Here is a 24734-nt window from a genome sequence, read left to right as displayed (position 1 = left end):
ATTATTATTATTATTATTATTATTATTATTATTATTATTATTATTATTATTATTATTATCATATCATCATCATCATCATTATTATTTTGGGGTGGTGCATGGCAGATGGGGCTGGGTGGCCTGCCTGGGGCTGCATAGCAGGGTGATCGTTGGGTGTTTGAGGCTGGAGTTGGACCTGGGTACTCCCTCTGCCCGCCACCCAGCCACCCCTACTATTACTATGATTTTATTTTGTTTGGGGTCTTTTTTCCTTTTTTTTTTTTTTTTTTGGTTTTTGCAGGGCAGTGGGGTTTGGGTGGCTTGCATGTCAACACAGCTGGGTGATTGTTGGGTGTATGGGACCTGATATGGGCTCGGGTGTTCATGGCTCCAGGGCTGGCGCTCAGTCCATTGTGCCACCTCTCCATACCTGCAATTATTACTATTATTTTTTATTTTAATTTTTTTCTCTCCCATTTACTGCTCAAGGAAATCTATATTTATGGAGGGAGGGGGTATTTTGTTTACTCTTAAACAAGAATATTTTATTAATGTAAAAAATTATTTGTACAAAATGAGAATAAATATTAAATAAAAAAGTGAAAAAAAATAAGATAATGCCCTTTAGAGTGTATAAATTATGATGTCTTGATATCCTTTTCATTATCCTCAGAAAAAAGCCCATTTACTGACTTTCCTATAATAATAACCATTTTATATGTGATATTCTAGGAAAATCCATGATGTCTGGTAGAACATAAGGTTAATTTTAATTTCCTTATTAATAGCAATAAAACTTGCTCTACCAATCATATTGTGTTGTTGAAAAGGAATAAATAATGCAAGCTTTTATTAATTGTCAACTTTGTGTCAGGCAATACTAAGAGTTTTCCAAATAATATTTTATTTAATCTTTATATCAACTCTGGAAGGTAGGAGTTATTATTATTATTATTATTATTATTATTATTATTATTATTATTATTATTATCCATATTTTATGGATAAAGAAACTTAGGCAACGAGAGGTTAAATTACTTTCTCAGGGTTACACAGACAAGAAGAATCTGGGGTTGAATTTGAATTTGGGACTTTTTGACCTGTTAGACTCAATATTCTATCTACTGGGTCACATAGATTCAGTCAGATAAAAATATGAAAGCACTTTCAAAAGATGAAGGTAATATAATTATTTCTTAAAAACTACAGTCCATTACAATTTTATCCTATGAGAGGAAAACAAACTAAGCAAAACATAAAAGAAACATGTTAGTGGTGTTCCTAACTACAGTTTTGGGAATAATAACTGAATTCATCTCAAAATAGAGAAATTAGACTTTCATTGATAAGTCTCAGAAGACTATTATTTATTATTAATTTCATTACTTTATTTCTTATTGTATTTTTCTTGGCAAGCTCCCAATTGTAAAATTTGATTTTTTATATTTGTGTTGATTGATTTTTGTTTCTTGGGATAATCTCTTTTCTTGCTTTATCATTCAGCCTTAAATTGTATTGGGAGTAATAAAATGAAAGCCAGACCCTAGAATTTTCAAAAGGCATCCTAGTTTTAAAAAATCAGACCTGAAGTTCTATCTGATTAACTTCCCTTCCTGAAGAATTTAAAGTCATTAACTGAGATTATCTTTTTCTTTTATTTGTCCCCTTTGAAGAAGCTAGGAAACTTTAGTTTCACATCCATTTTAGAGAGTAAATATAAATAGTCCAATTTAAATCACAAGCAGAATTTCCTTTATAATGGATTTGTTTGGGGAAGCTAGCTGGTGGAGTGGACAGAACAAAGGCCCAGGAGTCAGAATGACCTGAGTTCAGTTTCCACCTCAGACACTTAATACTTGCTTAGCTGTATGACCTGGGGCAAGTCACTTAACCCCATTGCCTTACAAAAACCAAAAACTAATTCCTTCAGTGGTTTAAAGGTCAACCTGGATTGCCATATTTCTTTTTTAACTTTACTTTTTTAATGTGGATTCTAGAACCTTATCATCAATTGTCAATTCTTAGGTTTCTATTTTTAATATGCAAAAGGGCTGTAAACCTAGGAATGTTACTATATGAGTCAAAATTTTCCAAGGGACTGAAGTGCTTTCCTAAGAACTTGAGTATATGAAATCATGACTTCTTAAAATTATTGTTCTTGTTGCCAAGAGATTTTTCCATTGTTGTCTTGGTTCTTTTCTTTGATGGGAATGTATAATTGGAGATCACAGAACAATTTAGAGCTGGAACAGATCTCAGATGCTATCTAGTTCATTCTTGAGAGGATAAGTCACTTATGCAATGTCATACCTATGTAGTGATGACTATATAACTGACTTTTAGATAAGTGTAATCTGGAAATAAGTTAATTAAATCCATTGAATTATTCATATTTTAACAAAAATCAATAAATATATGTATTAAAATAAAAAAGAAAGTAATCCCTCAAGTTATTTATATATAGGAAGACATTCAGATGTTACTTAAGAAACTTTTTGTTCGTTCAAAAACTTTTCAAGAGACAAAGAAGACTATTATAAACCATGGCTATGAGATTAAATATAATTCCATATTTTATGTGATTGACTTGAAACATGGAAAAGTACATACTTTTCAAATAGATATACACACATATATACACACATATGTTAACTAACACTTGAAATGATAACCAATCTTTCACACTAAAAAGATTTATTTGTCTTTTAGGGTTGCAATGAAAACATTGAATGAAAAGGATAAGGTATTGTAAAAAAATGGTTACAAAATGATACATATTTCAGTGAGCAGATAGGATCCTTTTTTATAATCTGAAAATGGATACTTTCAGAAAGTCTCCTAGTTAAATGTGCATATTGCAAATGTTAAATAAAACTAATTATATTAGTTTTCTTTCAATTTTCATTCCATTTCCCCTCCTGCCTTAAATAAATGGAAACTGTTTTTCATCTTAAGCGATATTATGAATTTTTATGTTACTTTTCTTAAGGTTCCTAAGTAAGTCAACTTTATGTAGTGTGGAGACTTAGTGGATAGAGTCAAGAAGACCTGAGTTTGAATTCGTCCTTGGGCTCTTAGCTATTAGCTATGAGATCCTGGACAAATCACATTACTTCCCTTAGTATCTTTCCTCATTTATAAAATAATTGCATGTAGCGCTTATTCCACAAAATTGTTGAGGTTGCCATATAATGTATATGAAGTGTTGTGAAACCTTAAAGTGCTAGATATAGGTTAGCCATAGTTATTTTTAAGTTTTTATTTTACAATACTATTATATATTTTCTAGGATAAAGTACAGAAGGTTACAGATGATCTTGATGACCTCACTCAGTCAAATGACATATCTATAAAGGATTATGATTGGACTTCCTCAATTTATAATTGTGTTATGTTTTTGATTGGACGACTTTGCACTGATTGTAAAGGTAAGAAAAAATAATAGTATTAAACAGAAATCAAAGATCTGTGTATATACAAGAAGATACCACTGAAATCCTACTCCATTGACTCATGATAGAGTATAGATAACTTTGGGTTCTTGGAAGATCTAACATTGGAGTATAATCTGTGGCACGTCTTGCCAGTCTGGAAAAAAAGATTGTATTGGCTGCAGGATGTCAATTTTTCAGCCTCAGAAATTCTCAGAGATAACCCTATGATGTGCTTCAATTCAAAAGGAATCAATAAGCACCTAGTGTGCCCCCAAAACATAGTTTGGATAAGACATAATACTTGTCTTCTTTGAATGTGCAATCCACTAGGGAGATATAGACAACTGAGAGAACTAATATTAAAATGTCCATAAATATTTGAAGAGCATAGATATACAGTTGTGTGAACTAAATAATGGGAAAGAACATTAAGAATCAATGACTTGTTTGTGAAGGTAGAATTTGAGTTGAGTTTTTAAAAGATGGGAATGAATTCAGTAGATGTAGCTCAAGGGAGTATGGGGAAGAGAGTGAGCATTTCAAGCATAGAAATTGTGAGCAAATAGGCAGCAACAGAACAATGACATAGGAGAATAACAGATCCAACTTTACTGAATAATCATTAGCAATAAGAAGTAAATATGGGAAGGGAAGGTATTGCAAATTTTAAAGGTCCTAGCTTTGTTTCTACAGATGAATCAGTTAAACTCAAAGCTTCCACTTCTTAATCTATCAAATGTCTTAAATAGCAGGATTGTTATGGGAAACTTATTTTGTAAGTCACATATATATGAGCTATATTACTAAAGTAATTGTTATTGAGTGCTAGGATGAAGTGGATGAATTTTGATTGACTTATATTAGAGAACCATTGAAGAGATTTACAGGAGGAGATGCATAAAGATATTAGACAATGTTCCCTTTCATAGAGAGAATAACTAAAGCATTAAAATATTTTACTAAAATGTCAATTAATCTCAGACATATTTTGTCTGATTTATGTAATATATCTGTCAGTATGACATACTGGTTAGTTTACTAGACATGATGCTATGAATACTTTGGTTCAAATTCTGATTTATATACCTACTAAATGTGTGAAACTCAACAAAACCTCTTTTGCTTTGAATATTTGAATTTATTGTTATTATTATTATCATCATTATAATGATCATTATCTCCCTTATTGTCAACTTCACTGCCTACTACAATCCTCTAGGATCCCTATTATCTCTCATATCCTTACTACTTCAATTCTACTAAACACTGAACTATTTGAAGACTTTATATATATAAACATATATATGTATATCCACATCAATATATGTATATATGTATGTATGTATATATTTCTTTTGTTTCCCAATTACATACAATGATAGCTTCTACCAAAGTTGTTATTGCAAAGTTTTGAGTTTTGCAATTTTTTTCTCCCTCCCTCCCTATATTTGCATCCATTATAAGCATAGAATGAAATTGATTATATTGTGAAACAATCAGATCCAGAAGGGAAAAAGAATACATTAGAATTTCAAAATTATATAATATTATATAATACAATTTTAAAAAATTTAAGGTAATAAGCTTTGATCCTCGTTCAAACTCCACAATTCCTTCTCCAGATATAGATAGTATTCTTCATCAGAAATTCCCTAAAATTATACCTGATTATCATGCTTGATGGAGTGAGCAAATACATTATTTGTGATCATCGCCACATGTTGTTGTTGAGGTATATAATGTTCTTCTGGTTCTGCTCTCAGCATCAATTCCTGTAAGTCTTTCCAGGATTTTTTGAAATCCTGTCCCTCATGAATTCTTATAGAACACTAGCACTCCATCACAAACATATAATTCCATTTCTTCAGTCATTCCCCACTTGATGGGCATTTCCTCAATTTCCAATTCTTTGCCCCTACAAACAAAACTGCAATGAATATTTTCGTACATGTGGGATTTTTTTTTAGGTTTTTTGGCAAGGCAAATGGGGTTAAGTGGCTTGCCCAAGGTCACACAGCTAGGTAATTATTAAGTGTCTGAGACCAGATTTGAACCCAAATACTCCTGACTCCGAGGCCGGTGCTTTATCCACTACGCCACCTAGCTGCCCTACATGTGGGATTTTTACCCTTTTTTGTGATCTCTTCAGTACACAGAAATATATGAAGACTTGAAAGTTGTTGGGGGAAAACAAATAACCAAATCTGCTGAATCTGTAACTTGATATAACACACTTTTCTAACTGTCTAAATTTAGCTGTGTATCTCTTTGCATTATAAACTTTCTGATTTTGCAGCAGTTATTTTCATTAATGCTCAGATTTCTGTAACCTTTCTTCTGGTATCTCAACTAAATTTGAGTTAAAGTTACCAGAAGTTTTGGCAATGAGTAAATGAGGACAGGGTTTATTGTATGAATGTAACATAAAGATTTACATAATAAATCTCTAAAGTAGAAGCAGGATTTACATATAACTGTTTTGGGTAAAACATAGTTTTGACACTTGTAAAATAATTGAGCATGTTTGCATGTAGAAAGATATTAAATCCATTGTATTAATATTATTTGTTCCAATAAGAATAAATATCAGTATCTTTACTTTTCACATATATTTTTCTAAGATTGTGAATAATACGAAGATTACGAATAGTTTTTTAATAAAGTAATGGGTGGGATGTACTTCTGGGATGCAGCCAAGATGGTGGTATGAAGTTAGGAAGCTCCTGGAGTTTTTCCCAAAACAATTCTGAAAGAGTCTAAATGGACTCTAAACTGACAGATCTCAAAAAAAGAATAGTAAAATAACTTTCTCAGCAAGAAATCCTAGAGGAACTAGAGGGAAGATCTGTCTGTGAGTAAAAGGGGATTGTAATTCAGCATAGGCAGGGGAGCTGGGCATCCCATAAGTTGCAATACACCTCAGGTTCTGCCTCAGCAGGCCCACGCAGAGGGCAAGGTTTATGTCCTTTTGGTGTGGCACTGGGGAGCACAGGGAGCAAAATGTGAACACTGGAAATGCCAGAATGGGAACCCAGGGACTGACCTCTACCCCCTCAGCACAAAAAGCTTGAGGCTATATACCATATACCCCAGGAACAAACATCAACTGTCAAAATGAACAAAAACCAAAAAGACCACTAATCAGAGAAACTCTGATGCACCATCTTAGAAGACAAAAGCAGAGGCAAAATGAAGTCTCAGAGGGCTTTATGAATTGACCTCCAAAACAAAAAGACCCCTTGGAAAAGATCAAAAAGGATTTTCAAAACCAAAGAAGAGAGGAAGAAAGAAAAATGGAGAAAATAAATGAGAGCATACAGACAGACAGCGGAACAATGAAAAAAAATGACAGAAGAAAAAATACATTTTAAAGAAACACTGAGCAAGTAAAAAAGGAACATTATTCCTTTACAAATAAAATTGACCACCAGGCAAAGTAAAACAAGTCATTTAAAAGTAAAATTAACTAACTGGAAAAGGAGATACAAATGCTAACTGAAAAAAAAATAATTAGAATTGCACAAATGAAAATTAACGACTCTATGAGATACCAAGATCCCATCAAATAAAACCAAACAGCTGGAAAAGTAGAAAAAATGTAAAGTGTCTCAGAGGAAAAACAATTAACTTGGAAGATAGATCCAGGTGAGATAATTTATGAATTATCTAAAATCCATAATCAGAATAAGAACCAGACAATATCTTGGAGGATATTATCATGAAAATCCACTCTGAAATCTTTAACTAGAAAAATAATCCTCGAAAGAAAATCTATTAATCATTCCCAGGAAGAGATCCCAAAATAAAAATTCAAGAATTACTGTAGCCAAGAAACCAAAAAGAGACAATTTAAATTCCAGGGAATCACAGTCAGGATTATGCAGGATTTATAAGCTTCAACATTAAAAGATCAAAAGGGACTGGAATATGAAATTCTGCAGGGAAAGTAACTTGATTTCAACCAAGATTCCATTGCCCTGCAAAATTCAGCATATTCTTTCAAGGGAAAAGATGAATTTCCAGCACACTGGAGAGAGAACTGTTAAACTTGCCTGATAAAATAGAAAATTAGATCTTCAAATGCAAGATGAATAAAAAGTTCAATGGAAAGGGGAAAAATGTTAGTCAGTAAAACTGACCTTGTTTACATTCCTACATGGGAAGATAATGATTTTAACCCTTAAGAAATGTATTTTTCTTAGGAGAGTTGAAAGGAGTGTGAGAGATGTCCTTCAGTGAAGTTTCCTCATGAATATACTCATATAAACTCTTATCTTCGTTTTTCAGTTTGCAAGCAAAATCAATCCAGTTTTCTTAGTAACCCATGATGTCTTAGAGATGAGGTAATTTGGGGCAGCTAGGGGGTGCAGTGAATAGAACATCAGCCTTGGAGTCAGGAGGACCTGAGTTTAAATCTGGCCTCATACACTTAATAATTAACTAGCTGTGTGATCATTTAACCACAATGCCTTGCAAAAAAAACTAAAAAATAAAAAAAAGAAAGAAATGAGGTAATTTGATGGGGAATTGGACTAGCTTACTTTCTGATTGGATGCCTCAAATTTGGTCAGAGGAAAGGTATAATGAGGTTCGGAAAACCATCACTTTTATTAGGGTACAGATTAGCTATGAATAACTATGGTAATAAAAGAATCAAAGCTATAACATTATGATGAGATAGAGGTTAGATATGAATATTTAGTTAATGAAGATTGAAATTGCTTTATGAGGCAACTGGGTGGTGCGGTAGTCAGAGCATAGGTCCTGGAGTCCAGAGGATCTGAGTTCAAAGCAACCTCCAATGTTTAATACTTACCTAACTGTGTAACCTTGGGCAAGTCACTGAATCTCATTGCCTTGCCAAAAAAAAATTGATTTACACCTGTTGGTTAGTATTTCTAAAGGAATTGTGAACTTGTCTTACCAGTTGATGGTGGGATAAGACAGAATTTGGAGACAGAATTAGGATAAGGGGGAAAAAAATCCTGTGAGTTTCTGTATTTGGCACTCCCTGGCTGATGCTGCTTGAGTAAAGGGAGATTGTGTCTTTTTCCTCATAAGAAAGAAGACCACCCTTTTATGCTCTCTGGCCCAGACTCTAAACTCTTGATTCCCATGGAGTGCTGTCCCACACAGGAGCTTACTTAGATGGTGTGAATATAAATTGACTATGATGTGATCAACTTTTAATGCTTCAGAGTTGCTATTTTATTGGGACAGTTGGAGGGAACTTATTGGAAAGAGGGTATGGGACTAAACTGACTGATATTATTGAGCTTTTAGGTTGTGAGAGTTAGATTTTTGTTGAAATGGCTGTCAGGTATGTACTTGGAAAGAGGGATATGATGTAATGATGCTAATAACCCTTGTTAACTGTAATTCCATCAGGACCACAGAAAGGAACATATCTTGATAACAGAGGGTATGGGTGCAAGAGAGCTAAGGGGAAAGGAGAACTAAAAAAAACTACTTGAAGCAATTAGCAGCTTTTTGTAAAGTTTCAGGATATAAAATAATCCCACATAAATAATCAGCATTTCTCTATATATAGCCAAGCAAGCCCATCAGTAAGAAAGAAATTCCATTTAAAGTAACTACATAATATAAGTAATAATATACTTGGAAATCTACCTCCCAGGACAAACCCAGAAACTTTATGAACATAATTATAAAACATTTTTCACACAAGTAAAATCAGAACTAAGGTCAAGTGTCAGTTCCTCATGGTTAGGCTGAGCTAATATAAAAATCACAATTCTATGCAAATTAAATACTTACTCAGTGCCAATACCAAACTACTAAAAAAGTATTTATGGGACCAGAAAAAAATGGTAACAAAATTCATCTGGAACAACAAAAGGTCAGAAACATTAAGGAAATTGATGAAAAGATGTAAAAGAAGGTGACCTAGATGTACTAAATTTTAAACTGTATTATAAAATGGTAGTCATAAAAAAACTCTCTGGAATTAGCTAAAAAATAGAAAAGTGGATCAATCAAATAGGTAAAAACAAAGTGGCAGTAAATGATGATCATGTAATCTACTGTGGTTTTTTTTTTTTGTGAGGCAGTGGGATTAACCATCTTGCCCAAGGTCACACAGCTAAGTAATTATAGGCCAGATTTGAACTTGACTCTGGGCCAGTGATCTATGAACTGTGCCACCCCATTGCCTAAATTTGACTGTCTGTCAAAAACTGCTGGGAAAACTGGAAAGTAGTATGGTACAAATTAGGCGGAGACAAACATTTCATATCTTACACCAAGATAAGATTGAAATGGGGACAGGACTTAGAAATAAAGGGTGATACCATAATACTTAGGAGAGTAGTCATATGTCAGATCTACGAAATGATGTTTCTGACCAAAAGAAAAGATAATAATAATAATAATAAATCATGAAATGGAAAATTTTAACTACATTAAAAAGCTTTTGCACAAATAAAAGCAATGCTACCAAGATTAGGATGACTGTAGAAATTGGGAAATGATTTTCACAACTATTGTTTCTGATAAAATTCAGAGAGAATGAAGTAAAATGTTTTTATGGTTATTTTTTCCAAGGCAGTGGTGTTAAATGGCTTGCCCTAGACGACACAGCTAGGTAATTATTAAGTGTCTGAGACTGGATTTGTATTCAGGTACTTCTGACTCCAGGGCTGGTGCTTTATCCACTGTGCCATGTAGCCGCCCCATGGAGTCAAATTTTTAAGAATATACGTCATTCTCCTCTTGATAAATGCTAAAGGAATATGAATAGGCATTTTCAGATGAAGAACTTAAAACTATCCATATTCATTTGGAAAAGTGCTTTAAATCATTATTGATTACAGAAATGCAAATTAAAACATCTTGGAGGTGCTGTCTGACACTTATCAGTGTGACAAAAAGGAAAAAAGTAAAATGATGAATGTTGGGAGGCATGTGGAAAAACTTGGGACACAATGGTTGGTGGAGCTGTGAACTGATGCAACTATTCTCAAGTGCAATTTGGAATCAAGTCTAAAGGGCAATAAAACTATGCATACCTTTTGATCCAGTAAAACCATTCTGTAGCCCAAAGAAATCATAAAAAAGGGATAAAAATTCACATGTGCAAAATATATTTATTGTACCCATTTTTGTAGTGGGAAAGAATTGAAAATTGAGGGGATACCCATAGATTGTGGAATGAATGAACCAATTACGATAAATGAAAGTCATCAGTGACTTGACTTCAGAAAAGCCCAAAAAGACTTGTAAGAAAGAAAAGATGTTGGATGAAGTGAAAAGAACCAGGAGAATACTATACATACTAACAACAATATTGTGAGATGATAAACTGTGATGGATGTAGCTCCTCTCCTCAGTTCAATGACAATTTTGAGAGACTTATTTATGGAAAATGCCACCCACATCCAGAGTAAAACACAATGGATTCTGAATGCACATCAGATATGCTAGTCAGTTTTTTATTTCTTCTTTTATGTTTTTCCTATCTTTCTCTTGGTTTCCCCCCCTTTCACAAGACTAACACATTAAAAATAATTGTACATATGTACTCTATATTGGAGTTTTTGTTGTCATGGGAAGGTGGGAGGGAAGGAGGGTCATAGAAAAATATGAAACCCAAAAGTTTGCAAAATGATGAATGCTGAAAATTCTTTGTAAATAATTGGAAAAAATAATTTTAAAAAATACAAGGAAAATGAAAATTATTTTTAAAAACTAAAGTCATGTATAAGAGAGAGATCGTTAAAATATCCACAACGTCTGAAGGCAAATAGCTTATTTTCAAATTCAATGAATATCTATTGGCACAATAATGTTTTAGTGTATAACTTTAGGAGTTATTTGTAGATTTTATTTTATCGATACCAGTGTTTCTGAATTCTAAGAATATTGCTACTATTCTGCAGATTTTAAAATACTAATATTTTAATTTCCTTGGATATATATCTTTACAGAATCCATTAACCTTTGGAAAATTCAGGATATAATTAATAAATATGAACAGTCAGTAGAACTACAGAAAAGACAATGTAAGAGTTTAGAAAAGAAGGTTATGAGACTGCAGGAAGAATTATTAGAAATTAAAGAAATGAAATCCCAGCTAGAGAAACAAAAAGTTGAATGGAAGAGAGAACTCTGGAGTCTCAGGTATGGAATTCAAGAGTTTGAATAAGAAGACCAGAACATTTCACTTACATTGAAGCATCATGATAGAGGATTTGAGGTTAGGTAGGCAAAAAAATGATATATAAAGAATCCTATATAATCATTTTCTCTCCATGGAGCTTGATACATCTTCCTGTTGGGAATTATTTCCAATTCGTGCCCACTATTAACAAAGTACTGAAAATAATAAACAAAACAAAGTCTCTAACAAAAAGCCCATGTTTTTGCTATCAATCACTTCAAATTGTGGTTTCCTCTCCAGAAAGCTGTCTTGAATAGTATGGACAGGATCCCTGACACCTCAGGCACCTCCATGTAGGAAGCTTTTTTGTCATTTTTTTAATGGTTTTTGCAAGGCAAATGGAGTAAGTGGCTTGCCCAAGGCCACATGGCTAGGTAATTATTAAGTGTTTGAGACCGGATTTGAACCCAGGTACTCCTGACTCCAGGGCCGGTGCTCTATCCACTATGCCACCTAGCCACCCCTGTCCTTTATTTTCAAAGAAGATCTTGACATCAGGGAGGGGATGCCATGCCAAGTAGGTGAACTGAATTTGAGTAAAGAGTTCTGCCAAGTTACCAGCCTCACTTGCTTCTGCAGAGTCATCTGGGTTCAGTGACCAGGATGACTGGAGATAGTCCTGGATGCAAGGCAATAAGGGTTAAATGACTTTCCCAAGGTCACGCAGGTAGTAAATGTCTGAGGCCACATTTGAACTCAGTTCCCTCTTGATCCCAGGGCTGCCCTATGGGCAGACACTTAGACTAGTGTTGGACTAGGAATACTGCTAGGTACCTTAAAAGTTATAAAGGAATCTTGAAAATTAAATTTTCAGTCTCCATCTCACAGAGTTCACTGCAATATTTCCTCTTGAACATTTTACAATTTTAGTGAATTTTCAAAATTATCACACAATTTCTTGAAGTAGTTGTTTTTTTCCCCAAAAATAAAGTATGGCACCAACTCTGAATAATCAATAATAATGGGAAAATGTCAAAATTTCCCACACCTAATTTTTGTCCTGAATTTTAGCGACACCCCCCTTCTGTACTTTTTTCCAGGGTCACTCAGATGTAGCAGAAGTCAAGAATTTTTAAAAGTCATTTCCTCTAATTCTCTTTCTTGTTCAGAATTGAATTGTTCAGTTGTTCAGCAAAGAATGTAAAGCCCAGAAGGCAAGCAGGGAAGGAGGGAAGTGGATATATGTATCCAATTTATGGAATTTTTGTCCACTGAATACAAAAATCCAAAACACCCAGTGAACAAAGATAGTTTTCAACACTCATCTTTTTCCTACCACACTCCATTCCCTTCTCCCATTACATGCCAGCAAGTAAGCTGATATAGGTTATACAGGTACAATAATAGCTAACTTATTAACATTTTAGGCATGTTGTGAAAGAATAATAAGATCTAAAGAGGGAAAATATGAAAAAAGAAAGAAAGAAAAGAATGAAACAAGTTTTGAAAAGTGAAAATAGTAAACTTTCTTCTGCATTCAGATTCCATAGTTTTTGCCTCCAGACATAGATGGTATCTTCCAAAACAAGTCTGTTAGAATTGTCCTTGATCACTGAATTGCTGAGAGGAGCCATTTATCCTTCATTGGTTCTGTTAATGTATACAGTGGTGGCGTGGTTCTTCTCACTTTGCTCAGTATTAACACATGCTAGTCTTCCAGGCTTTTCTGAAGTCCATCCTCTTATGATTTCTTAGGAAACAATAATACTCCATCACGTTTATTTACCACATTTTGTTCAGCCACTACCCAATTGGAGGGGATCCCCTGAATTTTCAGTTCTTTGTATGTGAGTCTTTTACCCCCTTTTTATGATTTTGGGATATAAACCCACTAGCAATATTGCTGAAGTAAATTTTATGAGCAATTTCATTTACCTCATTCTTAATTTCTCTGCAGAATGGTTGGAGCTGTTCACATCTCCACTAATAGTGCATAGTGTCCCAATTTTTTCACATCCTTTCCAATATTGATAATTTTCTTTTTTTGTCATTTTAGCCAATCCGAATAGGTTTGAGTAGTGCCTCATGATTTCTCTAATAATGATTTAGAGCTTGATGTTTGTCCTTCATGTTCTCAAAAAAGATCATGACATCAGGGAAGTAATACCATAACAAGCACATGGATTGAATTTGAGTGAGGGATACTGTGCTAAATCACCGAGCCTCACTTTCTCCTCCAGAGTCATCTAGTCCAGTGGCCAGATAAGAATCAGAATGACTGGAGATGGCCTTGGATGCAAGGCAATTAGGGTTAAGTGACTTGCCCAACCTAGTAAGTGGCAGGTGTCTGAGGCTGAATTTGAACCCCCATCCTCCTGACTCCAAGGCTGGTGCTCATCTGACAACTCAATTGAGGAATGTTTTGTATCCTTATAAATTTGGCTTAGACTCAAGGACCGGTTGGAAATTTATATCACTCATGGGTTATATTTGGCCCAAATTTGATTAATTCTAGAAAATTCCCAGATTTATTGAATTTGGAGTTCTCCCTGTGATGATCTCAGTAACCCCAGACCACTATGCAGGGTGAAGATTCCCTGCCCCTGCCTTAGAGCATATCATTAAAGTCCTTATTTCTATTGAATTATGATTTTAAAATGAGAAATTTAATCTAGGTTTACATTAAGAGAAGAGGAAGAAAGTCGATTGAGGAGAGAAATAGAATTTAAAGAAATGAAGAAACAATTAAGAACAACCAAAGAACAATATAATAAAGAAGAGGAGCTAAAAGAGCTAGAACTGACAAAAATGAAAAGTTATTTGAAACAGGTAAATAGGAATTTAAAATCAGTCTTTCTCTGAGATTTGGAAGGTGAATATTGTAACGGTTGTTTTTAAATCCTAAAGAAGAGATATAGTACTAATGTACAGGTTTAGTAAGTGGATTCATTTATAAACATATATTCATAAATTGTAATGGTTTTAAATGTGAAATTGCAGGCTAAATAGACATCTTACAAGGTAGACAGAGCTGGTATTTTAAAAAGTATATCATCTCACAGAAGAAAACCAGTGCATAAAACTGGTGTAGTTGCTAGAACTGGCTTCAGATCGAAGAAGACCCTAGATTCAAGTGTTTCCACTGACACATCTTGACTGTGGGCTCCTGGGCAAATCATTTCACCTGACTCCAGGCAAGAGGTATTTTAATTCTCCAAGGGCTGCCCACAAAACTCAATACTGGGAGATCTATTTGACATCATTGCTCTAAACAACTCTCCTTGACTATAAGTTCCAGAAAAGGTGTCAGGTTACATTAGCTGAGGGAGTTTCCTAACTTGAGATTTCTTTAGGCCAATGAAATTGCCTTTCTCTGTTTTTGTATTCCACTTTACCACACATCCTTCAGGTTTCCAGAAAAGTTTATTATTCTCTAACATCTTTAGCTCTTACAAAATTAAAATTATCTAATGCCCATTTTTAATGGTTAAGAGGAAAAGTCTTACTAAATCTGATCTACTATTAAGATGAATTTTAATAAGATGAATGTAAAATTTTATAATTGGATAAAAATTAATTTCACAAGTAAAAGTTGAAGAAATATGATTAGATGATATTTTATCTGAATTGAGCCTAATCTTAATTTGAGTCAGGGCTTCAATTTTGTATTACTTTAAGAAAAGCATAGCTTCCAAAATGGAGGAAATAAAAATAACTCTCTACTCTGACCTTAACAGACCTCACCTGTACTTGTCACCTGTACTGATTTTCTTCATTTGTAGTTACCACAGAATCACCGTACTGATGATTACACCATTGAGAAACAGATTAGGATTACCACACTTTCGTAAATTTGTACTCATAAAAACACCATACTGATGACTTTGCCTGGCATTGCTGTAATGCCATGGTGCTTTGTTTTCATGGGGAATACCCATATCTAACAGACTAGGTTCTCCCAATGTGTCCAGACATCACCTGAAGTCCTGTTTCTAATCTAGCAGGTCACTGGATTAGGATGGATCCAGAAGAGGTATTGAGAAGGAACTACTCCAGACACACTATCCTGCACAACACTGCCCCACCTTTAATAAATGTAATTTGCTTGTCACACCATTATTCACTTGTTGACATGGTCATCTTTAATTATAAAGAATAATCAATCAAGCACAGAATTATAGTGGCTAGTAAATAGGATGTCAAACAGGAAGAAGAGCCTTTAATCCATGAAATATGAGGATCAGTTAAAGGATCAGAATATATTTATCCTTGAGAAAAGAGAGGGAGCCACAATAACTGTTTTCATGTTTTTGAAGGGGACAGTCATGTGGAAGAAAGATGAAGCTTGTTCTGCTTCCATCTAAAAGTAACAGATAGAAGTTGAAAAATGTACATCTTTAGTGTTACCATTCATAAATGGAGATAGTAGCCTTCCCCAGGAGGAAAGACAACAAGCTTAGTGTGAATAAAGACTAAATGGATGTGTATTGAATTGAATAGTTCTTAATGTTCCTTTAGAATTTAAAAATTCTATCCTAGTTGTTTTTAATTTTCAATAGCCTATTTTTCTTAGATTCTTTTAAATATTTACCTTTTCTTTCAAGTGCTACCTTTCACTTAATGATGAAAAGTTTTTGTTGACTTTTGATGAAAAATACGATTAAAAATTTTATGAAATTGTTTTTTTCAAGGTTGAAGAAGAAAGAAATGATGCTCAGAGACAACTTTCTCAGGAGAAGCATACCAGAGCTTTGCAAGAGAAAAATTTGAATAATGTTAGGAAAGAAAAGGAAGCAGCTGCTTCCAAAATGATGCAGGATTTAACGGTATTCACTTTGGTCATTTTCAAAACTAATTGCATATTTAAATTTTCAGGATTTTTGTTCTTCATTTTTTGATCAAATTGTCATCCTCAGACACTTCCATTTGACTGCAGGCGATAATCAGTGATGCAACTGTGGACCAAAATCAATGCAAGTGGCTTGATTGACTTTATGGCTTCTTTACTTTGAATTAAATGATCCCTCTTGAGAAACACATATACTCATACTGAACAAAAGCCCTGGTTCTAATTAATGCCTCTTCTCTTTTTTGTTCCAAGGGAGCAACCTACCCCTAAGGGGAGAAAGCAATGCAACCAGGTAGTAGGGAACATCTCAGATACAAACCACTTTGCTTCCTTACTTAAGTGATTTCATCTGATTTTCTTTCCACGGAAGAGACTAAGGATTGAAAAACATATGATAATAATTTTATCTCTTTCACTTTGTTGTCTTACTCCTATTTCATGGAAGAGAATAAATAAAAGCATTTACAAAAATATATAATTTCAGTTAGATTTCTAAAATAAGGCTCAATACATTACAACAATTCATTCATTCACATTTGTCATTGCTCAATATGATAAAATCACAAGTTCATCAAATGCCAAAATTTCGATTTTTCATTTTATTTTCAAAAAATCATTTGAAGGAAAACATTACATTGTTAGTCATTAGTAATTCTTTGATGTCTGGGGACTGAAGAGATTCTTTTAACTCTGCTGCTCATTGTTCATACCATCCTGGTTTTTAGAAGGGCTACTAAGCTTTTTTTTCCTCCTCCAGTCCTGAATGGAACCAAATACTCATGGTCCTGTTTTGCTATGATGGGAGTACAACATCAACTTTTTATACTTTGTTCTGCACAATACTTTTACTATTCTTTTAAAATTTGTTGGATAGATCTGAAAAGGATGCTTTTACTATTTCTGCCATTCTGCATTAGATGGAAAGGTTTTTAATGCCTTATTATAGAAACAGTTTTTTAATAGATACCATGAACTGCACACCCCCCACTCATTTTTCTCCAGAGATCTATTACATCTAAATTTTTAAAAATTCTATTCACCTTCTTAATTTTTGTTTTTTGTGGCTAGATATATGTAATTCTGAGAGAGGAAGGGTGAGGTTCCCCCACTAGCAGTTTTGCTATTTGTCTTTCAGTAATTTGTTTAGTTTCACCTCTAAGAATTTGGTTGTTATACCACTTGGTGCATATATGTTTAATACTGATGTTAAAGCACCAGTCCTGGGGTGAGAAGAACCTGAGTTCAAATCCAACCTCAGACACTTAATAATTACCTAGCTATGTGACCTGCAGCCAATCACTAACCCCATTGCCTTGCAAAAGCCAAAAAAAAATATTGCTACTTCATTACCTATAGCACCTTTTAAGAAGATTTCCTTTCTTATCCCTTTTAATGAGATCTAACTTTGCTTTTGCTTTGTCTGTGATCAGGATTGCTTTCCTTGCTTTTTTTTTAAAATTTCAGTTGAATCACAGTATATTCTATTGTAGCCTTTTCCTTTTTCCCTGTGAGTTTATCTCTGCTTCAGTGACTACCAGAAGAATTAATGTTGAGAGATTAGAGTGTCTCTCTGACCAGGAACAGTTTGCTGGTAAAATGGAGAACAACTGAGCCAACCAGATTTGACAACAGTCGATCAGAAAAGGTGTAGGTAGCTTTCAGAGATCTGATGTATAGCATTACATTTACTCATCTGGTTCAGAACATTCACAAACACCAAGACTGATTTGAAGAAAGTGATTGGGAAATACAGAAGCTGTTAAATGAAAAACAAGAACTCCACAGGGTTTACTAGAAGGATAGTTTGTCTGTTTCTAAGAAGGCAGCATTTAATTCCATAAAAAGTAAAGTACAGACAAAGCTTAGGGATGCAGGACTCTTGGCTCAGTAAGAAGTCAGATGAAATTGAGTTTTATCCAGATAGTAATAATCCAAAGTGCTTTTATGATGCCCCGAAGGCTATTTATGGGCCAAAGACCTGTGGTGTTTCTCAGATACTCAGTACTGATTGAGCTACATTGAGTAGTGATGGGGACATGATTCTAGAGGGATGGGCTGAACACTTCCATAGTACTCTTAACAGCATTATCAAACATTGCAGAAGTCATTGGCCATTTATCTCAAGTTGAAGTCAATCAGTTCCTAGATTAAGTTCCAACCGAAGAAGAGGTTTTGGATGCCACTAGATTGCTTTCACATGGCAAAGCACCTGCTGTTGATTCTATTCCAGCTGAGATCTACAAGGGTGTGTGTGTGTGGGGGGGGGGGGTTCCACTGCTCATTCAAAAGTTGACTGAAATTTTCCAGGTTATATGGCATGAAAAGTTTATTCCCCAAATATTCAAGGATGCCTCCATTGTCCTTCTATAAGGTTATTTCTCTTTTAGTCATTGCTGGTAAGACTCTTACTAGAGTCCTTTACAATAGGCTTATAATTCACCTGGAAGATGGTTACCTCTCTGAGAACCAGTATGGCTTCAGAAAGGGTCGAGGAACAATTCAAAGAGTGCATAGGTTCTTTGTTGCCCAGTAACTCCAAGAAAAATGCCAGGAGCATAACATAGGTCTGTAAGCAACATTTGTAGATCTGACCAAAGCCTTTGATTCCATCAAGACATTACGGTTTATTTGGTTGCCCAGAGAAGTTCATCAGTATTATATGTCAAGTTCATGTGTGCACGTCTGGGTTCTGGATGGTGGATGATGCTCTCACGCTTTCCCGGTCACCAGTGAAGTAAAACAAGGATGTTCCCATGCTTCCATTCCTTTTAGTAAAATGTTTTCAACCACATTATCAAAGGCCTTCACTGAGAATGATCATGGCCTCAAGATCAGCTTTGCAATGATGGCAAATTCATCTACTTGAAAAGGCTACCATCCAAAACCAAAGTGGAGGGAGTATCGGTGTATGATCCTCTGTTTGCAGATGATTGTGCACTTAGTGCAGCCTCTGAAGTTGAGATTGGATTGTGAGTATGGATTGATTGTGATAATTTTGGCTTAACAATTAACAATAAGGAAATACAGGAGCTCCATCAGCCAGCATCACACCATCATATGTGGAATCATCAATTACAGCAAATGGAGAAATTTTGAGTCCCGAGGACAAAGTCTTTTATTTTGACAGTGTCCTTTCCAGGGAGGTACCTCATTGACAATGAAGTTGAGACATGCATTGACAGAGCTAGCTCAGGATTTGGGTGGTTCCAAAAGAAAGTATGGGAAAGAAGAATTATTAGACTAACTGTCAAAATGAAGGTCTACAGAACTGTTGTGCTGACCTTACTGTTGTATGCCTGTGAAACCTGGACAGTCTATTAGTGCCATTTCAGTAAAACAAATTGCTTCCCCTTAAATTTTCTTAGGAAGATTCTGAAGATAACCTAGCAGAAGATACCAGACACAGAGTCCTTTCTTGAGCTACCATTCCAACAGTACTACGGAGTGTGCAACTGCAATGGGATGAACACACTGTTAGAATGACAGAAGTATTCTTGCCAAAGATTACTTTATGGAGAACTCACATTGGGCAAGCACTAACAAAGGGGTCTGAGGAAACTGAGACACTGAGGGTCTTTCTTAAGAAATTTAGAATTGATAGTACAGCATGGGAGACACTAGCACAGGAACACCCAGCATGGTGTTTCCTCATCAGAGAGGGTGCTGATTTGTCTGAGGAAGGCACACTTGAAGCAACTCAAATGAAATAGGACTTATGTTTAAAGTAAAGACTCCAATTGTTCACATGAATTATATGAGCCCAACCTGTGGTGGAGCATTCCAAACTTGTATGGGTCTGAGTAGCCAGTCAAACACAAGTCATTTGTCTCAAACATAGTGATGTCAATTTTATCTTCTACGATAAAAAGACAAAGACCAACCAATCTCCCCTGCTTCTAATGTGTTTCTTGTAAACAGCATATATTGTAAGATTCTGGTTTTTAATTCACTTTGCTGTCCACATCTCATTTTCTGGGAGAGTTCATCCCTTTTCCATTTATTTAACAATGTATTTCCCTCCATGCTAGCTTCCCCTTTTTATTTCCTTCCTTTCTCCTTATCCCTCCTCACTAATGATTTGGTTTAGATTGCTGCCTCTCAATTAACCCTTATTTCTATAATCCTTTTTTCCCCTTTTCTTTTTAACTTTACCTTTACATTTATTTTTGACTTCCCTTTTATGGGTCCCTTCTTCCCCTTTCTTTCCTCTTCCTTGTAGGATAAGTTTTTTAAGTTAATGGGCCAAATCAGTTGCTCTATGCTCACACCTTTTCTTCTTGTGCCTCATGTGTTATTATTTATCCTCTAATGCCTCTCCTTCTCCCAGTATAATTCTTGTCATGTCTTAATTGTTTCAAACCTTGTAAGCTCAACCTCCTTTACGATATACTCCTGTCATCTGACCTGATAGAAGTACAGTTCTCAAGGGTTGAATGATTGATTGATTTATAAGCATCATTATCTCATAATTACTTCATACTCACAACCTCTGTACAATTATACTCCTCTCAACTATCCCCTTAGAAATACAATTCTCCAGAACCATAAGCATCATCAAATTATAATTTATTTATACCACACCCTTTTCCAAGTACCCTCTATAGAAATGCATTCCTCATGAACTTTTTGCAAAGCAAAATCATTTCATGATCCATTTATATCATACCCTCTAACCAGACTCTCTCCTACTATATTCATTCCTATTGAGCAAAAGTTTCAGCTAAAGCATCATTTCCATGTTCAATATTTACCCATATCATTTAAGTATACTTTTAACTATCCTAAGAGAAAAACATTTTTCAACAGTTAAAAGAATTTTCTTCCCAATTAGGGATATATAATCATAGCATAATGTTATTGATTAACATGTTTTCCACTTTCTATTTACATTTTTATGCATCTTTTGAATCTTGTGTTTGAAGACCAAATTATCTGTTCAGTTATGGAATTTTTATTAGAATTTTGAAATCTAATATTTTGTTGAAAGTTCATCCCAGAAAGAATATGCTGAGTTTTTATAGTGTTGTTGAATCTTGGTGGTAATCCAAGCTTCTTTGCCTTCCAGTATATCATATTCCAGTCCCTCTGATTCTTTGAAGGTTGCAACTACCAAGTCCTGTGAAACTGTGACTGTAGCTACCTGGTATTCAAAATAATTCTTTTCAGTGTCTTGGAATTTTTTTATCTTAACTGATAATTCTGAAACTTAGCTAAAATATTCATTCCATAGAGTTTTTATTCTGGGATCTCTTTCTGGGATTGATCAGTGGATTCTTTTAAGAATTATTTTGTCTTCTTATTCAAGGATTTTAGGGAAGTTATCCATGATAATTTTTCACAAGATACTGTCTAGGCTTTTTTTAGATCAGGGCTTTCAGGTAGACCAATAATTCATAACTCTTCTGGATCTATTTTTCCAAGTCAGTTGTTTTTCCTGTTTTTTACATTTTCTATTTTTTTTTTGGCTTCTGGTTTTGTTTGATGGAATCTTGGTGTCTCATAGAGTCATTAGTTTCCATTTATCCAATGCTGCTTTTCAGGGTTTTATTTTATTCAGTTAGCTTTTGTGTTTTCCTTTTCTTTTTGTCCAGTTGAACATTTCTACTTTTCAAGTCACTTTTTCAAAATTTCTTCTGCATGGCTCACATTGTTTTTCTCCATTTTTCCTTTCTTTTTTATTTTTAAAATCCTTTTAGACTTCTTCTAAGAGTTATTTTGTGGATTTGAGGCTAATTTATAAACTCATTTGAGTCTTCATATATAGACATTTTGGTCACTGCTGTCCTCTTCTGAAATAACATTTTTATTGTTCCCTAGCAGAGTAATTGCTTTCTATTGTTAGGGCCCTTTTAGGGATTTTTTGCTCATTTTGATAGTTGAGCTCTCTTCCTGGGGCACAGTGAGTGTATTTATGCTTGGGTTGGGATCATATCCCTTGTTTATCACTTGCCTATGGCATTGTCTATGTAGTAGTTTGTTTCCTGGTTATGGTAGCCCAACTCAGTTCCTTCTGTTGAACCAGCATTCCCAGGGTCCCAACTTTGTCTCCTGAGCTGGTGTTGGGACTCTCACTGCTGGCCTGCTGTAATGCTGCCTTTCAGAAACTTGACCTAAGCTCCACTAAGGTAGCTAAGAGTCTCCTTTTGGTTTTCTAGATCTTTCACCTACTCTGGGCAATATTCCCAGGCAGACCGAAGTTCCTCCTTAAAATTGTGAGTTGAGAACTTGGTTCATTTTTTAGGGGATCTGAAGCTTCATTCTATGTGTAGAGGCTTCATTTAAAATAGTAACAGGAAAAATTCCCAGAATTTCCTAGGTTCACATTGCCTTTTTGACTCTTCCCCAGCAGTGGAACCATTGCCTTACTCTGTCAGAACCTCCAAAGTCATCTACTCTACTATGAAGTCAGGAATATATTCTTGTTCATACAGAGATATTTGATTTAACACTTAAAAAGAGTAACAGTGGCTAACAGTGATGTAACACTTTAAGGTTTTCACATAACTTTATATACATTATCTGATGGCACCTTGATGACAATTTTGTGGACTAAGCACCACAGAATATTATTTTACAAATGAGGAAACAGGCTACGGGGAATTATGTGATTTATCCAGGCTTATACATCCTACTAAAAGCCCAGTGATGATTTCAAATTCAGGTCTTCTTGATTCTAACCCCTATGTTCCCGAAGCTGAATTATTTAGGAAGTTTTTAAAAAGTATTATTAATAAATAGTCACAAATATGTTACAGATGATAGCTTTCATTTCATCTATAGGAGTGGGAATGAAGGACAATCTGGCAATGTAATTACTAATAAATGACCATAGTAATTTTCTCTTTGATAAAGCCAAAGACACTAGCTTCTGGGATGAACATTTACTATTTTACAAAAAACTACCAGGAAAACTGGAAAACATTAAGGCAAAAGCTAGGCAGAGAACCAAATATCATAATATAGATACCAAAAGAAGAATGAATTGCATACAGGATTTAGACAACAAGGTTGATGTCATGCATATCCAGAAAATAAGAAATACTCTTTCTGATCTATGGGGAGGAAAGAAGTTTATTACCAAACAAGAGATTGAGAATATTACAAATTGCAAAATGGATGATTTTGATGACATTGAATTGAAAAGCTTTTTGCACAAATAAAACAATGCAGCGAAGACTGGAAGGAATTCAGAAAGCTGGGGGACAGCTTTTCACAACTAGTGTTTGGGATAAAAGACCCATTTCTAAAATATAGAAAATAGAATCAAATTTACAAGTTAATATTACAAGTTCTTCTCCAATTTAAAAATGATCAAAGGATATGAAATGACAATTTTCAGATGAAAAAAGTTGAAGTTATGCATAGTCTTATAAAAATTCTCCAAATCATTATTGATTAGAGAAATGCAAATTAAAACAACTCTGAGGTATAACCTCACATCTATTGATTGACAAAGATGACAACAATGTACTGTTGGTGGAGTTGTGAACTGATCCACTCATTGTGGAGAGCAATTTGGAACTATGCCCATAGGACAATAAAACTCTGAAAACCCCTTGATCCCTATAAGATCACTACTACCTCCATATTCCAAAGAGTTCACAAAAAATGGAAAGTGTCCCACATGTTCAAAAATATTTAAAGCATGCCTTCTCTAGTGGCAAAGAATTGGATATTGAGGGGATGCCTATAAGTTAGGGAAAGGTTTAACAAATTATGTGTTAACCTTATGGAGTTCTATTGTTCTACAAGAAATCATGGGTAACCAAACTTTGAGAAGCATGGAAAGAGCTGCATAAAGTGATGCTGAGTCAAGTGAGCAGAGTCAAGAGAACATTGTACAGATTAGCAACATCAGATGATTAGCTATGTTGGATTCAGTTCTTCTCAGCAGTTGATTGAGCAGGGAGAATCCTTAAATTCCTCTTATAGAAACTGTCATCCACATGCACAGAAAAAACTTTGCAGTCTGAATGCAGAACAAAGCATATTTCAGGTCTCTTCAGACTTAGTCTTTAAAGTTTTTAAATTTCTTTTTTGTCTTTTTCTTTCTTTCTCATGACCCACCCCCCAGTTCTAAGTCCTGTCACAACATGACTAATATGGAAATATTTTTAAAACGATTGTACATGTACAAATTTTACCAGATTGTTTGCTGCCTTAGGGTCTAAGGAGGGAAGAGAGGATGACAGGAAAATGTGGAAAACTAGCTAAGGGATTAATGTTGAAAACTATTTATAAATGTAATTGTGAAAATAAAATGAAATAATGAACAATTTTTTTAAAGAAAATTACTACTAAAGAAATTAGGTTGGGGTTAGGCTACCATCTCCTTGACTGGCACTCTGGATCT

General features: G+C 34.6%; 1 protein-coding gene across 2 annotated transcripts in view; it reads left to right on the top strand.

Annotated features, from left to right (window-relative positions):
• LOC141504008 (uncharacterized) overlaps positions 1-24734 on the top strand; it is a 149188-nt gene that overhangs the window by 107869 nt on the left and 16585 nt on the right. For both annotated transcript variants that reach the window (XM_074208856.1, XM_074208855.1), the window contains exons 27-31: positions 2689-2722; positions 3269-3407; positions 11360-11552; positions 14208-14361; positions 16224-16358. In XM_074208856.1, the coding sequence (XP_074064957.1) occupies positions 2689-2722; positions 3269-3407; positions 11360-11552; positions 14208-14361; positions 16224-16358 (655 nt within the window). The remainder of the gene's footprint in view (positions 1-2688; positions 2723-3268; positions 3408-11359; positions 11553-14207; positions 14362-16223; positions 16359-24734) is intronic.

Source organism: Macrotis lagotis, unplaced genomic scaffold, assembly GCF_037893015.1.
Source record: "Macrotis lagotis isolate mMagLag1 unplaced genomic scaffold, bilby.v1.9.chrom.fasta BILBYCTG019, whole genome shotgun sequence".
In the NCBI taxonomy this organism is placed as follows: Eukaryota; Metazoa; Chordata; class Mammalia; order Peramelemorphia; family Peramelidae; genus Macrotis; species Macrotis lagotis.
The sequence above is the reverse complement of the archived record's forward strand: the minus strand, read 5'-3'. Positions and strand labels throughout refer to the sequence as shown.